At 53.6% G+C, this 27,612-nt stretch overlaps 1 protein-coding gene across 1 annotated transcript in view; it reads left to right on the plus strand.

Annotated features, from left to right (window-relative positions):
• Positions 1-27,371, plus strand: part of MN1 (MN1 proto-oncogene, transcriptional regulator) — a 46,425-nt gene extending 19,054 nt beyond the window's left edge. The window contains exon 2 of the mRNA XM_036823564.1: positions 24,338-27,371. Coding sequence (XP_036679459.1) covers positions 24,338-24,519 — 182 coding nt within the window. The 3' untranslated portion in view covers positions 24,520-27,371. The remainder of the gene's footprint in view (positions 1-24,337) is intronic.
• Positions 27,372-27,612: the final 241 nt, after the last annotated feature.

Consider the following 27,612-nt stretch of genomic DNA (forward strand, 5'->3'; position numbering starts at 1 on the left):
CTAAACAGGAAGAGAGCAAGCACGAGAGAAAGAGAGGGAGAGAGAGAGAGAATGCGCCAGGGAGTGAGTGAGCGAGGTCCCTGCTCCAGGTGAGGGTGGGAGGGCTTAGCTGTCACACGGGCCTGGGTTTGAATCCCAGCTCTGCTACTTGGGTGCTGTGTGACCTTGGGCAGGTGAATCACAGGTTACAGGACCCACAACACAGGTGTAATCCCTGTGCCCCTCTCAGAGGGTTGCTGAGCCCTGTGCCCTAGGGGCAGCAAGCAGCAGGATAGGTTGGTGAGAGCAAGGGCTTTGGAATCAGCTGGAGGGGAGTCATTCTTTGTTCCCACAGGGGACCCTCGGCCATGTCCCAGCACCTCTCCCAGCCTCAGTGTCTTCAGTGGCAAACTGGGGAGAGTAACACCGCTCCCTGAGGGCCCTGGCCGTGGTCCTTACCCTGGGGTGATGTAACCTCCCAGAGGATGCTTGCCAGTGTCTAGAGACATTTTTGGTTGCCACAGCTGCAGGGAAGGAGGGCACTGCTGGCATTAGGGTAGAGTCCAGGGTTGCTGCTAAACATCCTACAGCACACAGGGGCCGTCCTCACTCCACCTCCTCCCCGACAAAGAATTATCCAGCCCCAAATGCCAAAAGTGCCAAGGCTGAGAATCCCTGAACTACAGTGAGAGATTGAGGTGAGGCTCAAAATAATACTGAAAGCATGGTAGTATGCTAAGTCTGAATGCAAAATGCCCGGCATATTTATTCATTCAACAAACGCGTATCAAGCACTTACCGTGCGGCAATGCTGTTCTAGGTGCCGAGATGCAGTGGGGAACCAGAGAGACAAAAGCTCCTGCCCTCACGGAGCTTACATTCTAGGGGAGGGGACAGACCGACAGACAAACAACAAACAAGAAGAATGTCACAGGGTGGGCAGGGCTGCCAACAGAGAATCAGAAGGAGACGGGCACGAGAGGTTCTAAACAGGGCCACCAGGGAGGCCTCTGTGAGGTGGTGATGGTTAAGCTGAGCCCTGAACGATGAGGACTCAGCCAGTGGTGTGCTGGTAGCCGTTCAACAACTGGCTCTCCAGGGAGGGGGAAAGTTCGGCTTAGAGCATTTGCCGATTCCCGTGGTGTAAATACTCCCACCATGGCCCATGTCAAGCTGTAATGTCAGCTGTCAGCCGGCTTGCAGAATTCCTGAATATTTAACAATAGGTTCCCACACCCTGGAGCCAGTCTGGTCCAGCTCTGCAGGAAGGGTGTTCCAGACAAGGGGAGAGCAGGAGCCCTGAGGCAGGACTGAGCTGGCAAGTTCCAGGAACAGGAAGGGGTTGCGTGTGGGGGGAGAGCCTGTCCAAGCAGGAGGGGCCGGACCACTCAGGGCTTGTCATCACACTCAAGTCAGGAGGGTGGGTTTGATTCTAAGTATGATGGGGGGGGGCAGGGGAGGGCCTTGGGCACAAGAGGGATGGGACCTCACGGCACATAGTAGATGTGTGATTAATGGTGGTTGCATCTGAGCCCAGAGTAGCTCAGAAATGTGTTTCCCTTCTCTTCCTTCCTGCCTGGCCCCTTCTGAGGAGGCAGAAACTCTCTTCCAGTAGTTTGGCAGCACCCGGGCTGGGCCACAGGTTAGGGTAGGGCATGTCCCCACCCTCCCCAAGGACAGGGCACTCAGGCCCCAGGGGAGCACTCAGCCTGCCGCAGGTGGGGGTCGTGCGGGATGTCTGTCCTCCCCCTGATCTGGGCAGGGCATGGTTCATGTCCTAGCGCAGGGAGACTGTTTCCTTCTTTTCCCAGGCATTGTTCTCCAGGCCCGACAGAGGTCACCGGACAGGAAGGCACAGGACCCGCCGGACTGAGCCTCCGGGTGACCCGGGCCTGGCGTCCACCTTCTGGAGGGTTTTCGTTTGCTTTCCTCCCTGGCTCTCTGAGTTGCAAAGGAATCGTAACAGGCTGCAGTCACTGAGTGCCAATCACACCAAGCCCCATTTTATAGTTGAGAAAACTGAGGCTCAGGGAGGGAAGGTGACCTGCCTGAGGTCACCCAACTGGGAAGTGGGGAACAGAGGGCGGATTCACACCTGGGCCTGACTTGGGAGCCCGTGCTCAGAACCACTAAGGATGAGCTGAGAAGCTGATTTCTCACCGACAGAAGCTCGAAATAATCACTTTGCTCCACACCTGAAACTAACACAATATTGCAAATCAACTATACTTCAATAAAAAAATAAATAAAAAATAAAAACAGAGACTGGCAAAAAAAACAACACAAAACACCAAAACCAAACCAAAGACCAACTCCCAGTCTCGCACACCCTCCTCCTGACAACTGTCAGTCATGTCACTGATTATCCAAATCTTCACCATCTGTTCCCCGTGGGTGACGGGGCAGCAGTCAGAGCCCCAGGCCGGGGGGCCAGGAGGTGGCTTGGTGTGATTGGGCCGAGGCTGTGCAACCTTGCTGAGCCTCAGTGTGCCTGTCCAGCGGGTCAGTTCTGGTAACCCCAGCAGTCAGAGCCCCGTGGGCAGGGAGCATCTGCTTGTGTATCTGTCACGTTCTTTCTCTGCACCCTGCACCGTGCTGGAATCGGTGCTGTGAACAAAACAGACGCCACGCCTGCTGAGAGAGGGAATTACCCAGTAAATATATAGAGAAAAAGGACAGTTGCATTAATGATCCACAGGAAATTGGCCAGTGTAAGGAGAGAGGGTCTGGGGCGGGCCCGTTAGCCAGGATGGCAGGGGGCTCTGATGTGTGTGTGGAAAATGAAGACGAAGCAGCATTTTTCCCCCAGGACCTGGCGTTGGCTCCATGGCCAGTAGATGCCCAGGGATTGGATGAATGAAGGAAGGGGCTTTGTCAGCGGTTGGGGTGCATCCTTATGTGGTCCCAGGGCTGGGGGTCAGTGCCACCCGAATTCTCCTGAGACCTAGCAGGGATGGTGGGGGCTTCCTCCAGAGGAGCTGGTCCAGGGTCAAGGGTCCCAGCCCCCGTCTCTGCAGGGGTGAGGAGGAAAGGGAGGGAGCCGTGGGCATCGGAATTCCTCATTCCCACTTCACTTGCCTCCTCTCTCCATCCCCAACACTGGTCCTCACCAGCCCCTCCCTTCCATGGGCTCTGCTTGCCCGAGACCCAGGGGCCCAGGACACAGCCCCTGTCCCAGCCAAGGCTTGTTACAGACATCAGGGCCTGACTGACCCTGCTGGGCTGTGAGAGGGGACCGGAATGTCCTCCGTTAGTCACCTGCCCACTGGCCATCGGAACTGGCTTTTGCATCCCAGGCCTTGGGGAGGAGGACAGCGCAGGAAGTCAGTGCTGCAGCTGTAGCAGCCCTGCCTCTCCCTGCATCGATCCCTTCACCGCCCGCCCTGGGCCTCAGTCTCCTCATCTGTTTTTTGGGTTAAACAGGGTCTTGGTGAGGATCAGGGGAAATAGTGAGAAGCAGTCCAGTGTCTGGCACATCACAGTGGTCACTAAACCCTGGCGTAAGTAAGATGCTTTCCACCTCCTGGGCAGGAGGAATTGAGAACCTGCAAGGGGAAGAGGTGGCACACTGCAGAAAGTGGGGGAGCGGGGGCCCCTTGACAGCATCACTCCTTTCCTGTGAGCCCTGGGAAATCTGCCTGCAGAGTTTTGGAGGGTGATCTTGGGTGCCATGGATGGTAGCGATGGTGGCCACTGCAGCTGGCAGAAATTCCCCAGACAGCAGGCTAGATGTTTTAGAATGCAAGTCAGTGAGAAACAGCTTTGAGATAAAAACCGTGCATTTTCTGAAGCCCCTTAGAGTTTTCAATACCCTGGCCCCACATACCCACTTCTTAGCATCTCTGTTTGTGTAAGGTTTGGAAAATCAGTCCCTTGCTAATGTTAGGAAACTTAGAAAAATCACAGCAGCAATGCTAATAACATGTAAAGCATATTAATCTCACTGTATGTGGATGGTGATGTGTTCTCCATGGGCAGTTATGAGACAAACCATGAGTCACCCTTCAAAACTGTGCCTGGCTGGGAGGAAGCACCCATGACTCTGACCTGCTACTTTGTCATTGGCCTGGGTCAACAACGTGGGACAGAAGTGACCCGTACCCTGTAGGACTTTGCTTCTTGCTTGTGTTTCTCCCCAGATCCATGTGACAGTGAGCAAGTCCGTTTGCTGGAGATTTTTTCCTAGATTTTGCTCTTGGAAAGAAATCTCTTCTGATTCTCTGCCTCAAGCGTTAATTTATAGTTTAATCAAACAAAGCTGGGGCGGGGGGCAGTGAAAAGGGTACATATAAGGAGCAAAATCCTATCTGCCCAGAGTGGGGTACATCCATGTTCCCCTTGTGTTTTAAAGACTGGTGCAAAAACTTTGCAGGCCATTCCCCGAGGGACAGAAAAACATCTCCAGCTGTGGTTCCCCAGGTGTTTGCCCCATCTCCCTCTCTGCCTTCTCCCCCCTCCTCCTTCTTTTTCCTTCTCTGCCTTTCATTCCTGGAACAATTGTCCGGGCCAGTTCCTTTGGGCTTCTCCACATTCCCTGCCCAAAACAAAAACCATTCTTAACCCCAGATGACCAAGGCCTGTAGTCGTTTTGTCTGGTATGTGGCGTCCGCCTGGGGTTGGGGTTAGATGCATGCTTCCAATTTATATTCGGCGTGCCAGCTTCAAGGGGAGCAGGGGCTGGGGGAGAAAAGGCTTCAAGGAGCGGAGAGCCCAGAACTACCAGATTTCAAGAGAGGAGAGAGAAGGACCACAAGCTCAGGGTCTGAGGCCAGCCCAGGGGGCACACGCCAGCGGATTCTGGGTCAGGCCAGTCCCCAGCCCTTCATACCCCCTGCCCCCCTCTACTTGTTAGCCACATTGTGGACTTCAGATTTTCCTCTGTATTCTATTTGGTTATTATTAATTTTTAATGAGGTCAGACTGAAAATCCATCTGCCTGGGCCTGCCTGCCTAGGTTTGAAGGCAATTAAACTGGAGACTAACCTCTTAATTAGGGTTTCCCTGTGTAAATCTCATTTGATAAATTCCTTATCATCCTTGGTTTTAACTGCAGCGTGGCCTCGAGAGGGGATTGAGCTCCCCCGGGACCTCTAAGTGAATCCCCCCCAGAGAGGCTGCCCCGCTCTGAAAACGGGGCTCTTCCAGCCAGAACCTCCCCCAGGAAGGGCTGGGAGAGAGGCCCCTTTCAGGGTTAATTAATCAGAAAATGTAGTGGTACCCGGTGATTCCAGAGAACTTGTCTGCCACCTTTTCATTCTTCTGTTCCCCCTTCTGCCTCCCTTCTAGGTCTTTCTTTAAAAAAAATTTTTTTGGGTGAACTGAACTCAGTTAAAGGAAATCTGCAGCATCCCCCCTCCTTCCTTGCCACCCCCCTCCTTCTACCCAAACTGTTTGTCTGTGTGGATGGTTAAATTTTTTTCCTTCCCTTTTTTAAATACAAGTGCGGCTGGGAGTGGAAATGTCAGGGGTCAGGCTTCAGGCAGCGGGGAGCAGGGGGGCAGCCTCAGCTGCTGTCTTTGCCATTCGGGAGAAATCAGAGCTGAGCTTAACCCTTTGGAGCCCAGCCGCTGCCTGTGGGTTCTGGGCACTTCCTCCTACTCTTTTTCACTAGAGTCAGGGGACTTTGTCACCGAGACTTCTTTTTTAGGGTTTTGGGCTGAAAACTAGTCCCGTGGTGTTGGGGGGAAGGGGAGTCACAGTGTGACTCCCACATTCACTGCTCTAACCCCGTCAGCATCCCAGGAGGCATCCTACTTCACAGATGGGAAAACTGAGGCCCAGGAGGTGTGGTGACACACTGAGTCTCCCAGCTGATCACAGGTGGGGCTGGGATTGGGGCCCAGCTCTTCTTGTTCTGAACCTTTGATTCCTATTTACTGGAGGCCCCCCCCCCCCCACAAACCTCGAGGGTCCAGTAAAAGGAGAAGCCTGACTCAAGGATGGAGTTTGGACTCCTTAATCACTCTGCAGCCATTGAAAGGGCAGGGGGGCCAGTTTGAGAGCCAAGCTTGTGCCAGTGCCTCCTCTGAGCCACCCATGGCATCCTCACCCCATCATGAAACAGCTACTTCTGTTGACCCATTTTACAGATGAGAAGGGTGAGGTGCAGAGAGGAAAAGGACCTGCTTGTGGGTGTGGCCGGCAGGTGGTGTAGCCGGATCTTCCCCCCCAACACCCATCTTTCTGCCCATTGGGCCAGGCTGCCCCTAAGCATGGGGACACTGACAGTCCATGGAAACAGGAAAAGCAGTACAGAGCTCGTGCCTCGAGACAACTTGGTCTCCATCACCCATGGAGTTGCCCAAGGGCAATGGCGAGACCATATGGTGTTGATCCCCGAGCCTCGGTTCCTCATCTGTGAAGTGAGGATGATGGCAGTGTCGACCTCGCGGGGTTCTGTAGGGGGGGCTATACCCATTCATACACATTAAGCCTTATGATCAGTGATTTGTACCTGGTAAGCTTCAATACATGTTACTTGTTGTTATTATCATTATTTATTCCTAATCATGGAGGGAAAAAAATGTAGGCACTGATGAAGTCCCAAAGGGAAGAAGCCCCATGTTATGATCAGCACCTCTTTGGATAGCCAGGAGCCAGTGAGAGTTGGGAGTGGGGGGCTCTGACCCAGCCCAGTTCTAGGGGTTGACCTTGGAACCCAGCTCTGTGGCTCTGGGCAAGTCACCTCACCTCTCTGTGCTCCCGTGGTGAGGAGGGAATGCCAACTTCCTTGGTGGGCAGTGGGATGAATCTGGACCTTGAGTCTGCAGGGGGAGCAGAGGAGGGTTGCTTCATCACTTTGCCTTTAATTGGGCAGTGGCTTTGTGATCCACCCTGCTGGCTGGGCCTCAGTTTCCCTGTCTGGAATGGGGAAGCTGCTATGGAGCTTCGAGGAAGTGATACACCCAGACGTGTTCGGCAGCCTCCAAGAAAGCTGCTTAGATGTCAGGGATTATTAGAATAATAGGAAGTGGGATCGTTCTCTGCAGAGTGGAGGGAAATCTGAGCAAAGGGGAGGCACAGCACCCGGCAGCTCCACAACTGTCCAGGGGTCCGTTTGCTCGGTATGTGCCCCTGAGAGGGCACCTTGAGGGTGGTGAGTGATAGTTATGTAGATAAAAGGACCAAGATGATGTTTTGGGGCCTGAGTTTGAATCTTGGTGCCCTCTTTTGTTGTGTGGCCTTGAATGAGTCATTTTGCTACCCTGTGCCTCAGTTTTCTCATCTGTGAAGTGGGCATAGTAGAGCACCTATTTCCTAGGGTGGTTGTGAGGCCTAAGTGAAGTGAGGCATTCAAAGTGTCAGCCTGGCCTCCCACACGATGCCCTGCACTTGGTCCCCAGGCACCGGTCAGCGTGACGACTCAGGCTGAGCTGAGTCTGGAAAGGTCTTTGGAGCCGCCTGAAGCGGAACTTGAATTCTCTCCTTGCCGGCCTGTGGCCTCCCTTCCTCCCTCCCTCTGAAGCCAAAGCCCAGCATCTGTTTCCCCAGGAGCTGTTTAATATTCCGCCGCGGTAAAATGAACTCATTGGAGCCACCCGAAAACAGCTGAATGAACCCCCGGCGCCCGGCGCCCTTTCAGAGCAGCTCCAGACCCCCCTTGGGCCTTGGGGAGGCTGGCAACGATAGCAGCTGTGGGAGAGGGGGCCCCCTTTTCTTCTTGGTGCCCGGGAGAGCCTGTGCCCCCAAATGGGGGCTCCTGGAGGGCCGGGTTGGGGGCTGGAGCCTGGGGAGGGGTGGCCTGGGTTTCCCAGCCTGTTCGGGGCCTCATTTGTACTTCTTGGCTCAGAGGTTCTGTGTGTGAGGCCTCCGTGGGGAGGCTGAGAAAGCTAGGCTTTCTTCAGATTCTTCTCCTGATCCTCCCCCAACCCAGCCTCAAATGGGGGCCCTTGGAGGCAGGAGGCCCCAGCCTGCATGCAGCGCTGCTGGATGATGACGATGATGAAAGTGCGCATCCTTTGAGCATTTGCTGAGCGCCCCTTGTGTTAAGTGTGTCGTCTGCACTATCTTATTGACTCTTCAAAACCACCGGGGCAGTTTACTGTCCTTATTCCCATTTGACAGATGAGGAAACTGAGGCCCAAGCTGGCTTGTCCAAGATCATACCGCTAGGAAATGGCCAGGCAGGGCTTCAACCAGAGTCTTCAACTAGGCTCTCTCCTTGGTGGCACATAGATGTCTGCTCCTATTCCTTTGGGATCCAGTGGCCTCCTCTGTAAATGGAGGGCATGGGGGGTGTGTTCTAACATGCCCACCTACAGGATTGCCCTGCGTTAAAGTGACATCATACGAGGAGCATTTCACACAAGCATACAGTTGGCACTCACTGAAGTGCTAGCCGTTATCGTCACTCAATTACTTTGTGATGCCTGTTGCTTGTTCAGTCCCAATCTCAGCAGCCTCTCCCTTCTCCCCTCCCGTGGTTGCTCCTGGGGGGCCTCAGTACTCACCCCAGCTCCCTTGGAAAGCAAATGATAACAAAGTGCTTCCAGGTAAAGCTGAATTAATTTCATGTAATTATCCTTGATAAAATTAAATATTACTTACAATTCGTCTTGGGCAATTTCTATACCAAGGGGTGGTGAAGCATTGGGGTGAGAACAGGCTGAGTTGGCGCCTGCTGGGCCAGGTGCTGGGCTTGTTGGTGGCTGGGTGTGAAATGCCCCCGAAGGTCCTTGACACCAGGACTTAAACCCGCAGTGGTGATTTCTCCCCAAGGTAGAGAGTGCTGGGGAGGCCTGAGCAGGAGGACACAAACAGCCCCTTTCCCCATATTTTATATCTGAGGAGACTCAGCAAGCAGTACCGGGCTTGGTTTTTCCAGCAGATGGCCCTACATGCGTCCTGTCCCGCAAACCTCTCTGGAAGATCCCAATAGTCGACCTCCAGAAACGGAATCCAAGGTTTAGTGTTTTCTCCCCAGGGTTCAAAGCCCAGCAACACCACTTCCCAGCTCTGGGACTTTGGCCAAAACACCTTCTTTCTCTGAACCTCAGTTTTTCTCATCTGTAAAATGGGGGCAATTTTGATCATTCCATGAATTAATGTGGGGGATTGTGGGATTCATCTGCTGTGCTGGCCAGAGAGGACTTGGGGGAGTGTCTTGTAAGATGAGACCAGTGATTGTCTCGGGTTGGAGTGAGGACTGTGGAACTGCATGATCAGTGCTGAGTTCTCTGAATGCCAGTTAGCAATATCAGATTATGATTGTCAATTAGTGATGATGTGACCTTGGGCGGGTCCCTGTAGATCTTCCAATCTCCCTTTACTCATCATCTGGAAAACGGGAATAGTGATGTGTACATTATAGGCTGTCATGAGAATAATGGAAGGTACTGGTGAGAAGTGAGGCTTGGGGTCAGCCACAGAGCAGGTGATCAAGAACCTGGCATCGTCACTATTGTTGCTAATATTACCATCACTCTTCTTAGTCTTTAGTCACTGCATTTCCTGGCCTCTTTTTTGAGGATTGTGAACTTGGACTATCCAGAGCTTTCATGGGGGAGATGTGAAGGGGAGAACAGGAAGCAGGAGATGTGGGTTTTAATCCTAGCCTGACCTTGACCCATCGTCTGACCTCAGGGAAGTCACTTTATTTCACTGGGCCTCACTTTCTTCCTCTCTGTGATTGGACTAGGTCAGATTTACAGATTCAATGTCAAGTGCTAATCTGGATGGATTAGTTCTGGCTGCCTAGAGCATTGTGTTGAGAAAGACTCTGAGGCTGTATCTGGGTTACATGGGAGGGAGTGCCAAGGCTGATGAGCAATGTCTGCCGTGAGCTCAAGAGGAAATAAGTTTCGGTGTGAGTCCCAGGTGGTTGATGATCCTGGAAAACATGACCCTTGTGGCTCCTTCCGGCCCCAATTTACCTCAATCTATGGAAGCTTCCTATCTGATAGATGATAGGGCTTTTCTTTTGTAAGAAAACTAGTAGTCACGGCAGCCGCTGACGCAGATTGGGAGAGACTTTGTAGATTATAATTCTGGACCAGCGCTGTCCAATAGAACCTTCTGCAGTGACGGAGATGTCCTATATCTGCACTGCCCAGTACGGTAACCGCTAGCCACAGACAGCTGTCAGACACTTGAAATGCGGTTAGTTGTGAATGAGGAATTGATGTTTAAATTTTATTTAAATTGAAAACAATTAATGTGGCTAGTGGCTACCATACTGGACAGCCTGCTTCTTGACTCCTAGAGCCCCTGAATTCGTAGCGGCCCCCAAGATCATCAGCTTGTTACACCCCCAGCGTGCCATGGACTCTGGATGGGTCGCTGCGTGAAAGCCTGTTGCTGAGCAGCAACCACTTGCCCCCAGGCAGCTGGAAACCACCTCTGCAAGAGCGTCGCTCAGGTGGGTGAGCTCTGCACAGGACCATAAATGCTTTTCCCTTCTGCTCCGCTCGCCTCCCCAGGGGGCCTGGTTCCCCAGGACTCAGACCCTGCCGTGAGCAAGGCCTGGTCTGGATCAGATCCCCCCGTCAGGTCATGACATGGAGGCCAGCATCTCCTCATCCTGTGGTACCCCAGGAAACAGGCAGGTGTTTCCAGACACAGAGTGGATGGGCCAAGAGGGAAGGCCAGGTGATGGCCTTTAGGAGAGGGAGAATCATTTTTTACTCTTTCCTTCCCTTCTCTCTTCCTTCCTCCCTCTCCCTCTCTTTCTGGTGTGGGGCAAAAGTAGAAAGCCTTTGGAAACTGACTTGGCTTCATCCTGCCTTGGTCACTCCCTAGCTGTGTGATGTTGGGCAAGTCACCCTGCCTCTCTGAACCTGTTTCTACATCCTTTAAAAAGGAATAACGTGTGTACACACAATGAGCCAAACAAAACCCAAGGGCAAACACTGAAAAAAAAAAAAGGAATAACAGCTCCGCCCTCCAAAGATTAACAAGAGGATCCAATGCAGTGATATGCAAGAAACGTGTAAAATGGTGTCTGGGGTGTGGTTCCTTTCCCTGGAGGGTAATTTAACTGATTCCCATGCCTGGTGTCAACTTAAAACTCATCTCAGAGGTTATCCCAGCAGGTCCAGGCTCAGGGTCCATAGGCAGGAAGGGTGGCCGCGCGAGGGTGGTGGTCGGGACTCCTTGTGTCATCGTCCTCCAGCAGGAGGAAATTGTTGCCATTTGTCAGCCGACCCTTCGCGTTTTTCTCTCCATTACAGGCACCTGCTTCTTGTGCCTTCCTCGCACACCGGTGGGGTCTAAAACAAAAGGGGAGAATTCTAACCTCCAGACTTTGAAGGAAATCTGTTGGCTGGGTTGGGGATCTGGAGAGTAAGTGGCTGCAGTTCCTCCATTTCTGGATAGTCTGGAGGGGGTGGCCCTCCTCAGTATATTTTGGGCAGGGGCAGTGGGCAAACCTCCTAATGAAGTCTTGCTTCATTGGCACCCAGGAAGCCTTGAAAAGCTCCTATTTAGGTCTGTCTGGAGGCCCAGGTGGTGTGGTTTGGATCTTCTTTATTTTAATGATTCTTTAGGGTTTGTTCCTGCCCCCAGGAACTGGTACAGTCAGCACATATTGGTTGAGAGACTTCTATGTGCCAGGTGCCAGGGCCACAGTGGTGGATAGGAGAGACAAGGCTCCTGATTTCATGGAACTCACCTTCTAGAGGCAGGAGCACAGAACAGGACAATTATGAGAAGCTGGGGTTAGCACCAGATGTTATAGCCTGGTGGGCATTGGAGCCCACTGAGGGGCTTGGAGAGACCCACCTGAGTAAGGAGAAAGTGGAATTGTTAGCTAGGTGAAGGAAGAAGTGACAGTAGTGGTCCAGGACAGGGGAGAGCTGGCAAGAGTAGTGTTGCCACCACTTGGTGACAGCGTACTGCAAACTCCACTGTGAAACCTTCTGAATGAGGAGACAACTGAGTGCTGGCTTTAGCAGGCAGGCCAGAATCCTCTGATTTGGTCACACTTGTTCCCCCAACTTAACCCTCTGTGGCCTCAGTTTCCCCAGCGTACAGCGCCAGCCAGCCCAGTCTTCCTAAGATCCAGTTCTGCTTTCCTCAGAAGATCACAGGGACAAGGGTCTGTGACCTCTGCCATGGGAGGAGAGGCACTGAGTCTTAATCCTGCTTCTCCATACCTGAGACATAGGCCAAATCCAGAAAATCCTTCCAAGAGGTGGGGTGCGGGTGTTGCAAAATGTGTCTGGCCCTGGGAAAACGTGACAGAAGGCGAGACTGGGGTCGGCTTGGTCACCTAACCCCCACCCTTGTGCCTGCCTCTTCCCACACTCCCTGTCTGGAAGGAATGCCATGGCCCCTGCCTTCCAGGTCGACCCCAGAGACACACTGTGTGCGTTGCACGCCCAGCAGGAACACACAGGGCCGAGCCAGTCCCCTCCGCCATTCCAAGGTAGAGGTTAGCTAGCATTTCCTATCAGTCTATAGCATAATTTAGGATGGGGAACATATACTTGGGTGGCTTCTTTTTTTTTTTTTAATTAGTTAATTAATTAATCTCTGGCTGCGTTGGGTCTTCATTGCTCTGTGTGGGCTTTCTCTAGTTGCAGTGAGCGGGGGCTACTCTGTGTTGTGGTGCGCGGGCTCCTCATTGCGGTGGCTTCTCTTGTTGCGGAGCATGGGCTCTAGGCGCATGGTCTTCAGTAGTTGTGACATGGGGGCTCAGTAGTTGTGGCTCTAGAGCACAGGCTCAGTAGTTGTGGTGCACGGGCTTAGTTGCTCTGTGGCATGTGGGATCTTCCCAGACCAGGGATCGAACCTGTGTCCCCTGCATTGGCAGGCGGATTCTTAACCACTGTGCCACCAGGGAAGTCCCTTGGGTGGCTTCTTTAGGTCATAGAGTTACAGGCCTGGCAGCCGGGACTCCTGACACTTACAGTGGCAGCCCAGAGAGGGCAAGCGATGCACCTGAAGTCACACAGCCAGCTTCAGGTAGGGCTGGTGCTTGTCTTCCTGGAGTAGGGGAGGAGAGCCTAGGGTGGAGGGAAAGCAGGTTGGGGTTTGTTTTTGGCAGACACACCTCTAACCCAGAAAGCCCAAGTCCAGACCTATTGGAACCCCTGGGTGGGTGTGCCAGGCCGGGCGCCCCAGGAACTTTGGTCCCTGTTGTTTGGATGGGAGTGACCAACCAGCTTCTTCCAAGCCCAGACCAGCTTCTACTGCTCCACCCGTCTCCCTTCCCAGGCCAAGCAGATGCCACGGGGTGGTTAAAAGAATACAGACTCTGGACTCACACAGACCTGGGTTTAGATTCCAGCTCTCCACTTTCTAGCTGTGTGACCTTGGTCCTCATGGGGCTGTTGAGGGGATAAATGAAATCAGCCAGTGAGAAGGTCCTGGCCCAGCCCCGGGGTGGACTCTCTGCCTGCCTGGCCTCTCACCGTCCACTTTGCGCATCACTCTGTCCTTCCCTGAGTCGAGGCTGAGCTGAGAGGGGGTACTCCGGGGCTGTGAGTGCTGGCTGGCTGCCCATCTCCTCCCTCCTGATGTGGGCGACTCGCATTTCCTCAGAGAGCTCACCTTTCTCCTCTTTCATTGCATTTATGGACGTGCTTTAGAATGATTAAAAAAAAAATGTTTTTTTTCACAATAACCCCTCTCCCCTACAAGCAGCATTTTACTGTTTTATTAATTTTTAAGTAGGAAGGCAGGATGGTTTCCACTATAGCCAGAGAAGGAAGACCAGGGCCACATGAACGGGGAGGACATTTCTGATTCCCGAAGGGTCACCATGCATGTCCTCACAGATCAGAGTTGTTTACATACAAACACCTTTCTCAGGAGCATGTATTGAGCACCTACTGGGTGCCTGGCTGCTCCTTCCTACTTGTGTGAACTTGGACAAGTGATATCACCTCTCTAAGCCTCAGGTTCAGGGGTTGGCAAACTTTCTCTGGAAAGGGCCTGATAGTAAATATTTAAGGTTTGTGGGTTATACAACCTCTGTCACAATGACTCAGCTCTGCCACTGTAGCATGAAAGCAGCCATAGACAAAATGTAAACATTTGAGCATAGCTGTGTTCCAATAAAACTTTATTTATAAAGACAGACAGTGGGCTGGACATACCCCGTGGGCTGTAGTGTGCTGACCCTGGCTGGCTCTTCGTCTGTGAAATGGGGCCAAGAGAATAGAAGCTGCCCTCCAGAGTTATGGTGAGGAAGGAGTGAGTTTAAAAGAACAAACACGTGATAGGTGCTAATTAGTTCTTGTCTGTTGGTTAATTCTATCAAATGTCGATCTCCCAGCAGCACTGCCCAGTTGGTGTATGGTCTTATTTCACAGGTAGGGAAACTGAGAAGGAGAGGGATCAAGTGACTTGCCCTCAACCCTTCTGCTCATCAATAGATGACCTGGGATGCAATTCTGCCCCCTCTGTGCCCCAATTTCCCCACCTGTATCCTCAGAGAGGATTCACTGATGTAAAAGCATAGGGCGTGATGATCTCATCCGTTGTGCGGAGGGGACGTGGAGGCACAGAGAGGTGGAGTCTTTTGGGCCACCAGCTGAGACGTGGCAGGGCTGGGATTAGGACCCAACCTGGGTTTCTTGGAGACGTGGGTTACAGGAGTCTGACTCAGAAGCTGCCAGGGAGGAATGGCAGGTCCAGCTGGACCAGAGCTCTCTCAGAGTACCTTTCGCATGGGGCTGCAATCCAATCCTCCCACTTGCTTAGAGTTGGGGAGCAAGGGACCTTGTCCCCAATAAGGGGGTGTGTTTCTACGTCGGGTGTCCTATGCCAGGGCCGGAATGGATAAGGTGCAAGCCTCTTGTTAATTCTGACAGATTCCTGATGCCCCTCCCCTGCTCGAAAACCTTCTTGTCTCCTCTTTGCAGGAACAAAGCCAAACGCTTCCAGTCCTCCATGACTGACTCCATTTGAGCTTTGCTGCCTCCTCTTCCTCTGGGTCCCCCAGGCCCTAAATCAGGGTCCCTGGGCTGGCCTCTTGCTCTTCTGAAACAGTCACAGCAGGGCTTGGAGCGCCCCCTCTCGCTTCTCTTGATGCAGAGCTCTATACTCATCCTTAAGTCCCCCTAGCGTGTCCTCTCCTCTACAAAGTTTTCCCGGATCCCCACCCGTCCCCGGGGTCCACTTTGCTCCGACAGGGATTGTCTCTGTTCTGCAGTTCCGTGTTTATCAGAACATCTCTCCACCAGGCTGGGGGCTCTCTGAGCCCAGCGCCCAGCACACAGCTGGGAGCACGTGTTTGCTTGTGATGCTTTAGCTGTTATCACCGTCTCGAGGACTCCCTCTTACAGGCTGCCCCAGGCCCGGGTTTGGGGAAATGATTATGGTAACTGGATATTGAGCATCCCCTGGACACCAGGCATTTCATCCGCCTCTCCGCAAGGCAGCAATGACCAAACTCACTTTTTAGGTAAAGGAATGGAGACTTGGGGAGTCAAAAGCAGCTGATCATGGGTCACATAGCCCGGCAGTGACAGGGTTGGCATTTGAACCTAAGCCTCTGTCTCCAAAGTGCATGACTATCCCATGACTGACCCCCACGCAGAGCCCTTCCTCGAGACGCAGTGGCGCTATGGGAAGTTACCTGGGCCTACAGGCCACTTGCCTCCTTGCTGACCTGCCATGAAAAGAGCACAAAGCTTCCACAGCCCAGTGGATGGGTGACCAGGGTAGATGCCCCCAAGAACCGCCACCCAAAGCATCAGTGCTTCGAAAACTTACTTTTTAAAATTCAGACTTGTCACTGAATCTATTTTTTTTTTCCAATGGGATGAAAGGAATGCGGTTCTAATCCTATAGAAATACATGTGTATATTTGTCTTGTTTTATAAAGATAATGGTTGAATGGCTTACCGCACACCAGGCAGAGTGGGGAGCTCAGTGAGGGGTTGGCCCTGGTGTAAAGTTACCCCCAGTGTACGGGTAGGATACTGGGGCTCAGAGAGGGACAGTGTCCTGCCCAGGGCCACACAGCACTGGGCCCAATGTCATGGGGGTGAATTGTGGGTGAGAAGGCAAGAAAACAGAGTGGGAAGGGCTCTGCTGGAGACAGGGCTGGAGAGAATCTCCAATATAATAATCATACTAGAAATACTAATAGCAGCTACTATTTCTTGGGCAGCCTTGGTGCCTGGCAGTGTGTTTAGCGCTTTGCTTGCATTATCACTGGACTCTTCCCAACAGCCCTATGAGAATAATACTGTCTCCAGCCCTATTTCATGGGTGAGAAAACTGAGGCTGGGAGGAGTTAACATCCCCAAAGCCAATCCTGAAGCCTGGTGCTCTGGACGCGTGGTGTAGAGCTCCCCCTGCACAAGCACCCTTGATGCACCCCTGTGGACACTGTCAGAAGGAAGGTGCAGGCTGAGGGGTCGGCTCACGGCCCCCCAGCCTGTCATGTCTCAGCAGCAGGCAGGCGGGGAGTGGCCCGGGGGGTGCACAGGGCTGCATCTGTCACAGGTCGTTGGCCACGTGGCCGCAGGCGCCAGGAGAAGGAGCCTGATGGAGGCACTCAGGCCAGGGAGAGGGACCTGCCCCGTCCATCCCTGGGCTCTGGTCCTCAAACACCACCCCAGTGCCTCCTCCTTTGGGGCTGGGGAGGATCCCTGGAATTCAGGCCTCCTCCCCAGTCCCGGGCCGGCCCCCAGCTCTCAGCAGCCTGGTCCCGGTGATGCCCTTGCTGCTTCGCCTCAGTGGAGCCCTCAGCCAGTTCTCAATCTAAATGACAGCTGCCCGCAGCCAAGTCAACTCCAATTAATTTCCGAAGGCTTTCAGGGGCCTGGCTGAGCCTCTCCCCAGGCTGAGCTACCCCAGCGGCTGGAGCGAGGCCCCTTCCTCACCCTCATGGGGCCTCCCGATTGTTGGTGGGGGCCCTACCAGCCCCTCAGGAGCCCCCATGTGTGCCGTGTGCTGCCCCCCATCTGATGGGGCCAATGTGGAAATGCTCGGGCAGCGTCCATGGAGAAAGCACTGAATGGGGCCTCGGGTTGTGTCCTTGGCTGCTGTGTCACCCGGGGTCCTTCTCATCCCATCTGTGTGCTTTAGGGCCCTTTCCCCAAAAGCAGGAGTGTTGATCCAGAGAGAGAGGGTGGGAGGGAGGGAGGGGGAGGGGGAGGAAGAGAGAAAAAGATAAAGAGGGAGGGAGAGAACAAGAGAAAGAGAGACTGAGCAAGAAGGAGAGGGGGGTGGGAACGAGAGAGCCGGAGAGAGGAGGAGGGACAGGGTGTACCTGCCGTCTGGCTGCGACATTTTACTTTTTCCTGTGACTTTGGCATCAGACAGACCTGGGAGTGACCCTGGCTCTGCCACAGGCCGGCTGTGTGACTGTGAGCCAGTGACGTCCCCTCTCTGAACCTCGGTTTCCTCCCCTGTAAAATGCCCTCTCTCCCTGGGTGTTGGGTTGGTCCAATGAGATCGGCCGAGGCCCGGCCCCACAGGGAGCCTGAGGTCAGTGTATCTTACTGTCCCTTGTTTGGGGAGGGCACCTGCCTTAGCCTCCTGCCTTCTTTGAATGTAAAATCTGATCACCCCAAAGGGATAGAAAGATTCAGGGGGCTTGTACATCTACTCACCACCATTCATTTCTGAGAGGACCAGATAGGCCTGGAGAGGGGGAGTGACTTACCCAAGGTCACACAGCAAGCCGGTGGAGAGCTGGCATGAGAACGTGAGTCCTCATTCACATATTCCACAAATCCTTATCAGGTGCTTACTGCATGCCAGGGCCAGAGAGACCTCGGGGAGCCCCATGGGCGTGTCTGCTCTCAGGGTCTCCATCCAGGCCAGGCTGGTCTGATCTTTACTGGTGGGAATGTTATCCCCTTCTACAGGTGGGGAAACTGAGGCTCAGCAAGCTGAGCTTGCCCAAGGTCATGGAGCTGGTGAAGGGCAGAGTTGAGACTCAGAGGGAGGAGGTAGGATTTCTGAACATCCAGGTTTCTGAACATCCCAAAGCTGCCGGGTATGGGGAAGGAGAGGCGTGGGAATTTGGGTGTGCCGTCTTCCTGCACGGTTGATGGCATTATAGACCATCTTTGTGCCACCTGACATCTGGCTTAGAGTCGCTGAGTCCCCCAGACCCCGTCTAGCTCTCTGAAGGAGGGGACACGACCCAGGGACTGAACGTGGACAGGCAGCCAAGGCGGGGTCCTCCTTGGGGTTGTGAGGCTCTGCAGAAGTTTTCCAGTTGGGAGATGGGGACCAGTTCCGCTAGGGTTGGGTCCCCCACATCCCCAGGGGCGGGTTCTTGGAGATGGGCCTTTGTGTTGCCTTAAAAAAGCCTTGGACTTTGTTAACCACCGACGAGACTCTCTACTCCTGCTCTGATTGCTTGTGGCCTTTACCTGATAGAACCTGCCGGAACTCGGTGAGGACCCGGGTGCTGACCTTATCCTATTTCGTAGAGAAAGAAGCTGAGTCTCAAGGAGGAAAAGTGACTTGCCCACGGTCGCCCTGCTGGGAAAAGTGCCAGGGACCGAGTTACAGACTTTGGTCGTCTGACTCCAAAGTCTCCCCATGATGTTTTCCATCTTTGGTGGCCTGTTGCTAAGGGGCTCGGAACTCAGGATTCCCCCCTCTGCCCGGGGAGATGTGTCAGCGCTTCCCTGTAGCCAGTGAGGCGGTCGCTGGTGGTGGGGTGCCATTTGCAAGCGGGGGGTGTTGGAGAAACATCACCATGAGGCTGACAGCCAGGTAGATGGTAGGAGTCGGCAGAGGTGAGAAGTGTGTGCTAGGCAGAAGAAACATCAGGAGCAGAGGGGTGGAGGTGGGAAGGGTCAGGACTTCTTCGAGAGACGGTACAGCTGAGAGGTGAGGCTGGAGGCCCAAGATGGAAGCAGGCCAGGTCATGGGAAGCTGGAGACTTTATCTTGGGGGCACTGGGGAGCCATGGAAGTTTTAAGCAGGAGAGGGGCCTGCTCTGGTTGGTGCTTCAGAGTTTCTCACCCGGCTCACAGGGGAAGATGGGCGTGTGGGTCAGCGTAGAAGCAGAGAGAGCAGCAAGGTTGTCGCTGCAGGCAGGAGTGGGGGCCTGGACCAGGGTAGGGGCATCGGGGCGGGAGAGCAGTGGATGAATTTTGGAGGCAGGCTCTCCCCTCCCCGGTGCTTGACTCTAGGCTTGGGGAAGAGTGATGCCCAGAGCTAGCCTGGGTGTGATGGCCCGGCCTTTCTTGGAGATGGGAGCGTCTGGGGGGACATGGATGTGTCTGGGGGCCCTAAGGGACTCCCGGGCTGCAGCACAGAGGTGCCGAGAACAGGTGGCTCAGTCCTGCGGCTTCCAGGCCGGCCGGCCTGCCTCTGCTTCCGGGCCCAGTGGCCCAGCCCCCAGCTGAGTGGCAGCTGTCACAGACACCAGCGTCTTCCCCCCCACACCCCCTGCCAGGTCCAAATAAAGGAAAAACCAAAATACATTTCCCTTTGTCGGAATCTGGCGAGGGTGAGCCGGCGAGAGTCATTCGCTATTGTGTTCTGGGGCCCACACTGCTCCTTACATAAGCTTCAGGTTAAAAATACGCATGGAATTCTAATTTGCCTCTCTGCCTGGGATCGCACCCCGGGGGGGCCCCCCAGCCTCGGAGGGCAGGGGGTGGGGCAGGCCCCTGGCACCCAAGGAAACGAAGAAACTGCCCCACACACAAGGCGGGTGCGCGGCAGTATTAGCTCTGCCTGCCTCCGAAGCCCTGGGCTGTTAAAGTATAGTAACGAGGGGCAGAGGGACAGGAGGTGGCCCAGCAGAAGCCCCCTTTCTGAGGGTTTGAGGACAGAGTGGTGGCTGTGTGTACCGCCAAGGCAGCACTTCAGCTACTGGGGCGGGGGGTGGGGCAGCTACCCCCACCCCCTCCCCCCCTGGAGCTGAGGATGCCTGAGCACGTGGCCCACCCAAACTGGAACCCATTCCCGGGGATACTGAGTGCAGAGCAAGGCAGTGACAAGGCCTGTTTTGCTGACTTTAAAAAAAAAACTCAGCCCCCTCCATGGATGGCACCTCCAGAAGTGAAATTAACAATGAGATGTCCCCAGGTAAAGACATGCACGTCTTTTCCCTTCTCCCTTTACCTCAGCCGTGGCCAGCCAAAGGGTCACTCAGCCGTCCCAGTTAGCACTCCAGCCAGTCGTCCCAGCCCCGCTGGTCCCTGCAGGCTGGTCGACAACCGCACAAGGCAGTCCTCCCGGTGCCGGTGGGAGTGTGCTGTGTGCTAAGCACTTTACATGGATCATTTCACTTAATCCTCGTAACTGCCTCCATGACGGCCAGTCCTATTATTTCCCCCATTTCCTAGGACTGAGGTTCTGAGAGCTGAAGTGATGCACGAAAGTCCGTGCTCCCCAAACGGTAGGCATGATCATTGTGGAACCCGTAGGAGGAGTGGAATTCCATCCGTTATTCACGCAGTCACTTTTTGGGCACTGGCTCAAGGTTCTTTCCTTTCCTTTGTGGAATTTACTATCCCCTTTGTGGATGGGGAAGCACTGAAGACAAAATCTGATGTGGTCTCATGTTGGCGGCAGGGTGAGCCCAAAGCAGCCGGTACCTGGATAGCTTGATACCAAGTCTGCAGCGATCAGCGAGGGGGTTCTGGGAAGGGGCTGGATGGATCAGCCAGGCCTTGTGCACGTGGAGAAAGGGCGGGGAGAGACTTTGGGGGGAGGAAGAGCGAGGCATCCCAGCTCCAGGCCCCGCCCCTGTGCGTGGGGACTCAGGTGGTCTGTTCCGGCCAATAGGGGGATGACCTTAGAAACCGCCCCATGGTCCTTCCTTGCTGTGCAGGCACGCCATCCTGTCCTGTGAACCGGAAGCCTCTCATCTCAGCCCCTGTGCTGCCCGGGGTGAGGCACCTCATGGTTATACATTTTGAGTCAATGTCACCCCTGCCTCAGGAACTGACCACCCACAGGCAGGGCATCATCGGCTCTTTCTCTTGTATGGTCTCCTCCAGCTGCCTTGAGCCAGGCCCATGGGAATCACCATCCCTAAGTTACAGATGAGGAAATGGGGGCCAGCTGCCGAGGTTGGGGGACCCGGGATTCCATCTCGGCCTGACCTGTGGGGAATCCTGGGCTAACAGGAGAGGGCCGGTCCCAAAGCTGGTGACCTGGCCTCGGGTGACCCCTGGGCAGCTCCCTGTCCCTTGGGGTCTCAGTCTTCCCATCTGTCAAATAGGGCTGAGCGGCCCTTCACAGTCAATGCACAGGCCCCAGCTGAGCTGAACAGGCCAAACCTGCCCCTCCCCCACACAGCCACAGTCTGACAGGGGAGACTGACAGCCAACAGTGGAAAACAGGACAACACCCATCAGGTTCTGCGGTGTCTGCCAGTGCCGGGCGCTGAGTAACTCCAGGGTCTCCCCAGCCCTGGGAGCTGGGCGAGGGGGCGGTTTTATCTCTGGGTCCCGGTGTGGGGGCCGGCATGCCTGCTGCCCTGAGGAGCGGGGACGGAGGGCCTCTCCTGGGCCAGGCCGGGGCAGGCCCTGACTTGAGGCGGCTCCCGTGGGACTGATTTATCGGCAGCCACTCGGCAGCCCAGGGGAGCCGCAGTCCTAGGGTGTGTTGGGTCCCCCCAGCTGGAATGAATCCTGCGGGAGGATGAGTTTGGTCATGCTTGGGTTGTCAAGAACTGAAGAGTCATATTCTCTCCTAAAAGCATTCCCCATGGATACCAGACTCGCTTGTTTGTTCCAGGCAGAGGCTGGGGAATCCTGTGCCCATGCTCTGTGATGTGGGGCAAGGCCCTCACCCTCTCTGAGCCCCAGGTGCCCCCTCTGAAGTGGGGAGAAGGGTCACCCAGCTGCTGGGCTTGCTGGGGGATGGAATTAGATAATACACGGAAGTGTTCAACTGTGTGCCTGCGACGCCCTCATTAAATCCACCCCAAGTAAGAAGAGCAGCTGTCTGTGGTTTTGGCGCACGGCATGCATTTGAGTCGTCTGTAACTTGGGAATAAAACATCTTTAGGAAATTTGGCCATTTGGAGCAGTCTGGAACCACTGCTGAGCAAACCCAGCTCCCATGAGAGCCCTAGTCCTCCTGTGTCTATCTTCTTGGTGCTTCAGCCACAGAGCAAGGGAGCCGGGTGTCAGGAGCTCACGTGTGGGTCTTGTCTTTGTTTAGCTGTTGCAAACTTTGGCAAGGGGCCTCGGTTTCCTACCTGTAAAATGGGCACAAGCATTGCTGCGTTGGCTCCTTGAAATAATGTGTGTAAAGTGAAATAAGGAACTCCTTTCAGAATTTCTCTGTCTCTCTCTCTCTCTCTCTCTGACAGATGCTACCCCTTCCCCCAATCTAGATCTCACAATGTTCAGAACAAAATTCCTTTTGCAGGTATTGAGCAGCAGGGTGTTCCTGGGAGCAAGGCAAGCGTGGGCTCAGGAGCAGAGGTGTGAGGGCTGTGCATCAGCATGGCTGGAATCCAGGGCCCACTGTGGGTGAGGGGACCCTGAGTCTGGTATCTCTAGCTAGCTGGGGTCACAGCATCCCAGCTCCACCACCTCTAACCAACTTTGGAACCTCAGGCTCAGAACCTCAGCTTCCCCGTCCATGAAATGGGTACAAAGACTCCAGTTTTATGGGCAGGAACATGCCCAGCTGGCCAATCTCAAGGAAGGGACAAGGCTTGGAGGCTTCTAGATGGTTGCAAGGACCCCTCACCTCCTGACTCCCCTCCCCTACCTCAGACATGAATGACAGTCCCAGCAGCCATGTCTGGGGATGTCTCTGTATGCCAGGACATCCGTTACAAGACCCCAAGGGAGACAGCCTCACCCCTACTTTGCCAGTGAATAGAACTGAGGCTCAGAGAGGGAAAGTGTTGGATCCCATCCACACAGTGGTGGGGCTCGGATTTAAGCCGCGGTCTGTGACTCTAAGATGACTGTGCTACGATACTGTCTCCCAGCTTCACCGTCAGATGCAGGAGGAGAGGAAGACAGTGCCTTGTTTCCTGCTGGAATCTGCAGGCTTACACCACGCCTGGCACACAGGAGGGACTCAGCTTATTAATTGAATGAAGGAAGGAAGAGGCAAAGGAGAGAATCTTCCCTCCCAGCCCCAGCTCCTCCCAAGAATGCAGGTCCCAAAGCTGGGTGTCTCTGGGGCTCCAGGGTGGGGACCCCAAACCCAGTTAGTCACACCTGGCCTTGGTTGCCTGGGCCCATCCCTCTGAGAGGATTTTCTCTGCAGGCCATGGCTCAGCTCTTGGGGGAAGCCTCAAGGCGGATCCCAGAGGGTGGGATGGGCGGGGTGACTCCTGCTTGGCACCGGGCCCTGGCTGGGCCTGCACAGTGTGCTGAGGAGGGCGGGCCGGTCATGGAGTTCAGTATCTGGGTGTGCTCCCTCGGCTGGAGCTGGGTCCCCACCCCCAATTCCAGCTTTTCTCACTTCTGCTGAGTCAGAAGTTCACCATCAGCCCATCTTCAAACCCAGCTCTGTCCCATCCTGGCTGTGTGAACTTGGGCAGGTCACCTTGCCTCTCTGAGAGTCAGGCCCTGAAAAAGGAATAATGAGAATAATCATGATTCAGTAGGCCTCAGAACAGAACTATTGGTCACTGGGCAGCAGTAAATTAGAAGTCCTCTGAAATGACTGCTCCATTCCTTCCCTGCCTCAGGACTCCCAATTCCTTGTTCTCTTCTAATATAATTCGTGCTAAGGTGTGAATGGTTGTCAAATTTCTTTCCTGTCAAGTGAGTCTAATCCAAACATTACTATGGTCTGTGCTGTTTCTGGTGCTGTGTGACTGAATGAGAAGGAAATTGAGGGGATTTTCATTGAGGGTGTAGGAGAGGAATAGACCCCCTCACCCTTATCACCTAAAGTCCTTTCATGCAGCAGCTGGGGAGGGGCAAAGGGCACTGGTGTGGTTGGGGAGTCCACACTCTTAGTCTCTGTGGCTCTGAGCAGTTTGGCACTGTGTAAGGAAGTTACCAGCACATAGCAGGCCCTTAGCAAATGTCTGTCTGGAGGATGACAAGAGAATGGGCTGTATTCGAGACCTGGACAATCCTCCCCTCCTCCGTTTCACTGCATCTGATGAACTCCTACACATCCTTCAGTGCCCAGTTTGGATGTGTCTCCTCCAGGAAGCCTTCCCAACTTACTTCAGGTCCAGTTAATCTTTTGGGAACTCTAGTCCATCAGAGATGGGCAAACCCTGAGTTTATCTGGCCTAACTCTCCTATTTCCCAAGGGGGAGGGGAAAAACAGACCCAACAGGAGGTCTTCCCTTAGCTAAGGTCTCACAGCCCAAGTCAGAGATGACGGCAGGAGGACTCAAACCAAACATCTTTAGATCTCCTTAGACCATCTTTAGGCATGAAAAGAGGGCCTGGACATGGCCTCTCTTCTGCGTCTGCCACTTTACCCCCATTAGGGCCTCCTGCAGAGTCAAGCACACAGCTAACGTCCTCTCTTCCTCCTTTCTCTGCAGCCCACGACCTCCCTCCGAACAAGGCCTCGGCAACCCAGCCCGGCAGCCACTTGCAGTGCCTGTCTGTCCACTGCACAGACGACGTGGGCGATGCCAAGGCCCGAGCCTCCGTGCCCACCTGGCGGTCCCTGCACTCCGACATTTCCAACAGATTCGGGACATTCGTGGCCGCCCTAACTTGAATTGACGAGAAATACCCCCTCCCCAACCAGGCCCTTCCCTCCCCCTTTTCTCTCCTCTCCCCCCTCCACCTGACCCCACCCCTACCCGCCCTGTTAATTTGAAAGGGCCACTATTGCTGAGTGGATGATTTTTTTTCTAGGTTGGTACCTGCTTAGTGGCATATGGACCGGAAAGGGTTAATTTAAAGGGAAAAAAAAAAACCTCAAAAAATTTTTTTAAAAAAGAAATTTGTCTGCCACGGTATGTTACCAGTGTTAACCCTTCTGCAGTTAGCAAACTTTTGCTGAAGCCTTTTTCCTGCTAGATAATTCCCATTTTTCTGTAATCTTGGCATACGTTTTTTAGATGACCTCTTTCCTTGTTTTATTTTCGTGCTGCTGTATGTCCAAGTATTGTTATTTCATAATAAGACAAGAGTTGCTTTCCTTTTTTATTCTCTTTTAGTCTTGCTCCTCCCCACCTCCCTCCCCACTGCCTGTTTTTTTTTTTTTTTTTTTTTTTCCTTTTTGCTTTGTTCACTGCTTATTAAAATGGAAATCCTGGAGAATAGTAGTTCTGGAATATTGCCGGGTGAGAGTCAAATTGTCATCACAATATTATATATTGACACCCAACTGTCATCAGTCAGGCAGGAGCCAAACAATTAATGCCCCCCTTAGGTATTCCGCCTGGGATTTTGTTTTGTCTGTTCCCTAAGAAAATAGAGATATATTTTTTCGTTCCCACAAACACACCCTCAGCCTTCAGCTCCGTTCTCTCTTCTGCTGGAAGCTGCCTTTCACTGCCATGGAGGTGATGACGTATCCAGTCCGCTCTGTGGGAAGGAGTCGGAATGTTCAACAGTGGTGTTTTCTCTCCTTTTCTGGGCCTCTGCACGAACGCCCAGGCTCTGAATTTTCACGCTGTGCTGAGCAGCCCTCGTCCGCGTGGGGATGGTGCCTGTCCAGCTTGCAGAGCCTCTAGAGGCTGCAGGCTCCCGGCTCTGCTACGGCCAGGTCGGCTGGGTCTTGGGTGCTGGAGTTGAAGGATCAATTCTTAGCCCTGACCTTTCCTGACATCTGTTCCCAGCCAGGCATTGGGGGAAGAAGGAAGAGGACTGGGTTATCTCCCCCACGTCTCCCGTTCCATCTCCAACCTGGGCAGCCCCCCATCCCTGGGAAGGACCAGGCTTTCGCCAGCACTTTTCGAGGGGCTTGTTGAGTGAAGGAGCCCCCAGGCTCTGCCTACCAAGCCCCCTTCCTCCAAGCCTGTGTGTATCTTCTGCAGAGGTTTGCAGACTCCTGAGGGCTAGAGGAGGGAGAAAGGCACTGGAACTAGTGACTTTGATTCTTGGGCCTTTTTTTAAACCCAGAAATCCTCCCTCCCCCTTTTGATTTAATCTCAGCCTGTTGCAAAACCAGAGCCACGTCCCGTGCATCTCATGAAGGGATAACTTCTTTGAGCAGAGGTGAGGGAGCAGCTGGGCGAGCAGGGCAGCAGAGAGCAGGGCTCCTGGACCCAGCTGAGGCCTGTCACCTGGTCCTCCCAGGGCGGTGGTCAGTGGAGGCCCAGTGTTGGCAGGGGTGGGCACCTTTGGGTGCTGTTGATGACTCCCAAGGGCTTGTGTGACTCATGGGGGTGGTGGGAGGCACCCAGATTCCAGGGTGGGCCAGACAAGAAGTGACTGATACCACTTCACCCAAATCAGTAACTCTTGTAGTCGATTTCAGTTTCTGTGAACAAGCATCTTGCTAAATGTGCCATTTTGAGCCTTGCGCCCCCTCCATCCTCCCCCCGCCCCACGTCCCCAGAGTTTGCAGACCTGGCTTTTTTTAGCAAGTGACCTGAAGGCTTTGGGCTCACCGTACAACACCCACGTTGTTTATTTCAAAGAACTTTTCAGCAAAGGGAGAAGAGCGTACAGAAAAATCTGTCTCTTTCCATTCCCCCCTCCTGTCTTTCCTTGGGCCGGCTTTTTTGGCTCGGGTCTGAGTCTGGGCTGTCCGAGGTTCTTGCACGGGCAGTCTGACCAGGGTTGGCCCCGGCCCCCGCAGAGGGCAGGCAGAAGCAGGTGGTGTGAACTGATCAGTGAGAAGAAAGTGGGAGCTGACTCAGCCCCGGGTTCTGCCACCAAAGGAGAGAAAAGGGGAGGAAAAGCTCCCCCCCACCCGCCACGGGCTGCAGGAGAGCCAGCCATAGTCTGAGCGAAACTCCACGCCCCCTCTGATTCCACAACGTCCAGCTGTTTGAGAGCTTCATCCTTTTATTTCTTAAACAGGCATGATTTCTCCTTAATTGCTTAAGGCCGGGGAGCCAAGTGTCTTGACTTCTGTCTTTGACTTTCCCTGTGTTGAGTCCATCAGCTCATGGCCATCATCTCATGGTCCTAGCAACCTCGGAAACCCCTGAAGTTTTAAACTTTCTCGCTCCCCACGACCCCAGAATTGAACAGCTTTAAAAATAGCCTTAAGCAAAAGGATGTTATTTCATTAAATTTGGTTTAATGGAGAGAATAAAAGCAGATTAAAAACACACCCAACCCACGAGACTCCACAAACACTGGTAATCGGTACTGCATAGCAAAACTCTTCGGGAAAGAATATGAAAACGTTATTGCACATGTAAAATATGAAAACTTAACTCTGCTGTGTGTTAGGCAATCCTGTAATCTTTTTGACTCTTAAAAGAAATTCATTTCTGAAATGCTTGGTTGGAAGACTGTGACAATAGCTCATGAAATTGAGTGTTATTTTTTTCTTTCTTTTTTAAAAAAAATATGTAAAGTGCAGTCTTCTGTATTCATGCATATTGTATATACCTGTATATGTTTTCCTGAGCAGCTAAATAACAATAAATATGACGTTAATGGTGACTGTGGTACATTTGTGGGCGGGGCTTGCTTCATTTTTTCTCCACCCCCTCCCCTTTTTCCATGGGTCTCTTTAAATTCCATGGGGGTCTGGATGTGCTGTAGTGTGTGTGTGTGTGTGTGTGTGTGTGTGCGCGCATGCACGTGTGTGTTGATGCGGTTCTAAATTGGGTCATCTCAGAATTTCTCTAGTTTGCACTATTGACCTTTGGGCTGCATAATTCTTTGTGGTGGGGGAGGGGCG

The sequence above is a fragment of the Balaenoptera musculus genome, chromosome 14 (assembly GCF_009873245.2).
Source record: "Balaenoptera musculus isolate JJ_BM4_2016_0621 chromosome 14, mBalMus1.pri.v3, whole genome shotgun sequence".
In the NCBI taxonomy this organism is placed as follows: domain Eukaryota; kingdom Metazoa; phylum Chordata; class Mammalia; order Artiodactyla; family Balaenopteridae; genus Balaenoptera; species Balaenoptera musculus.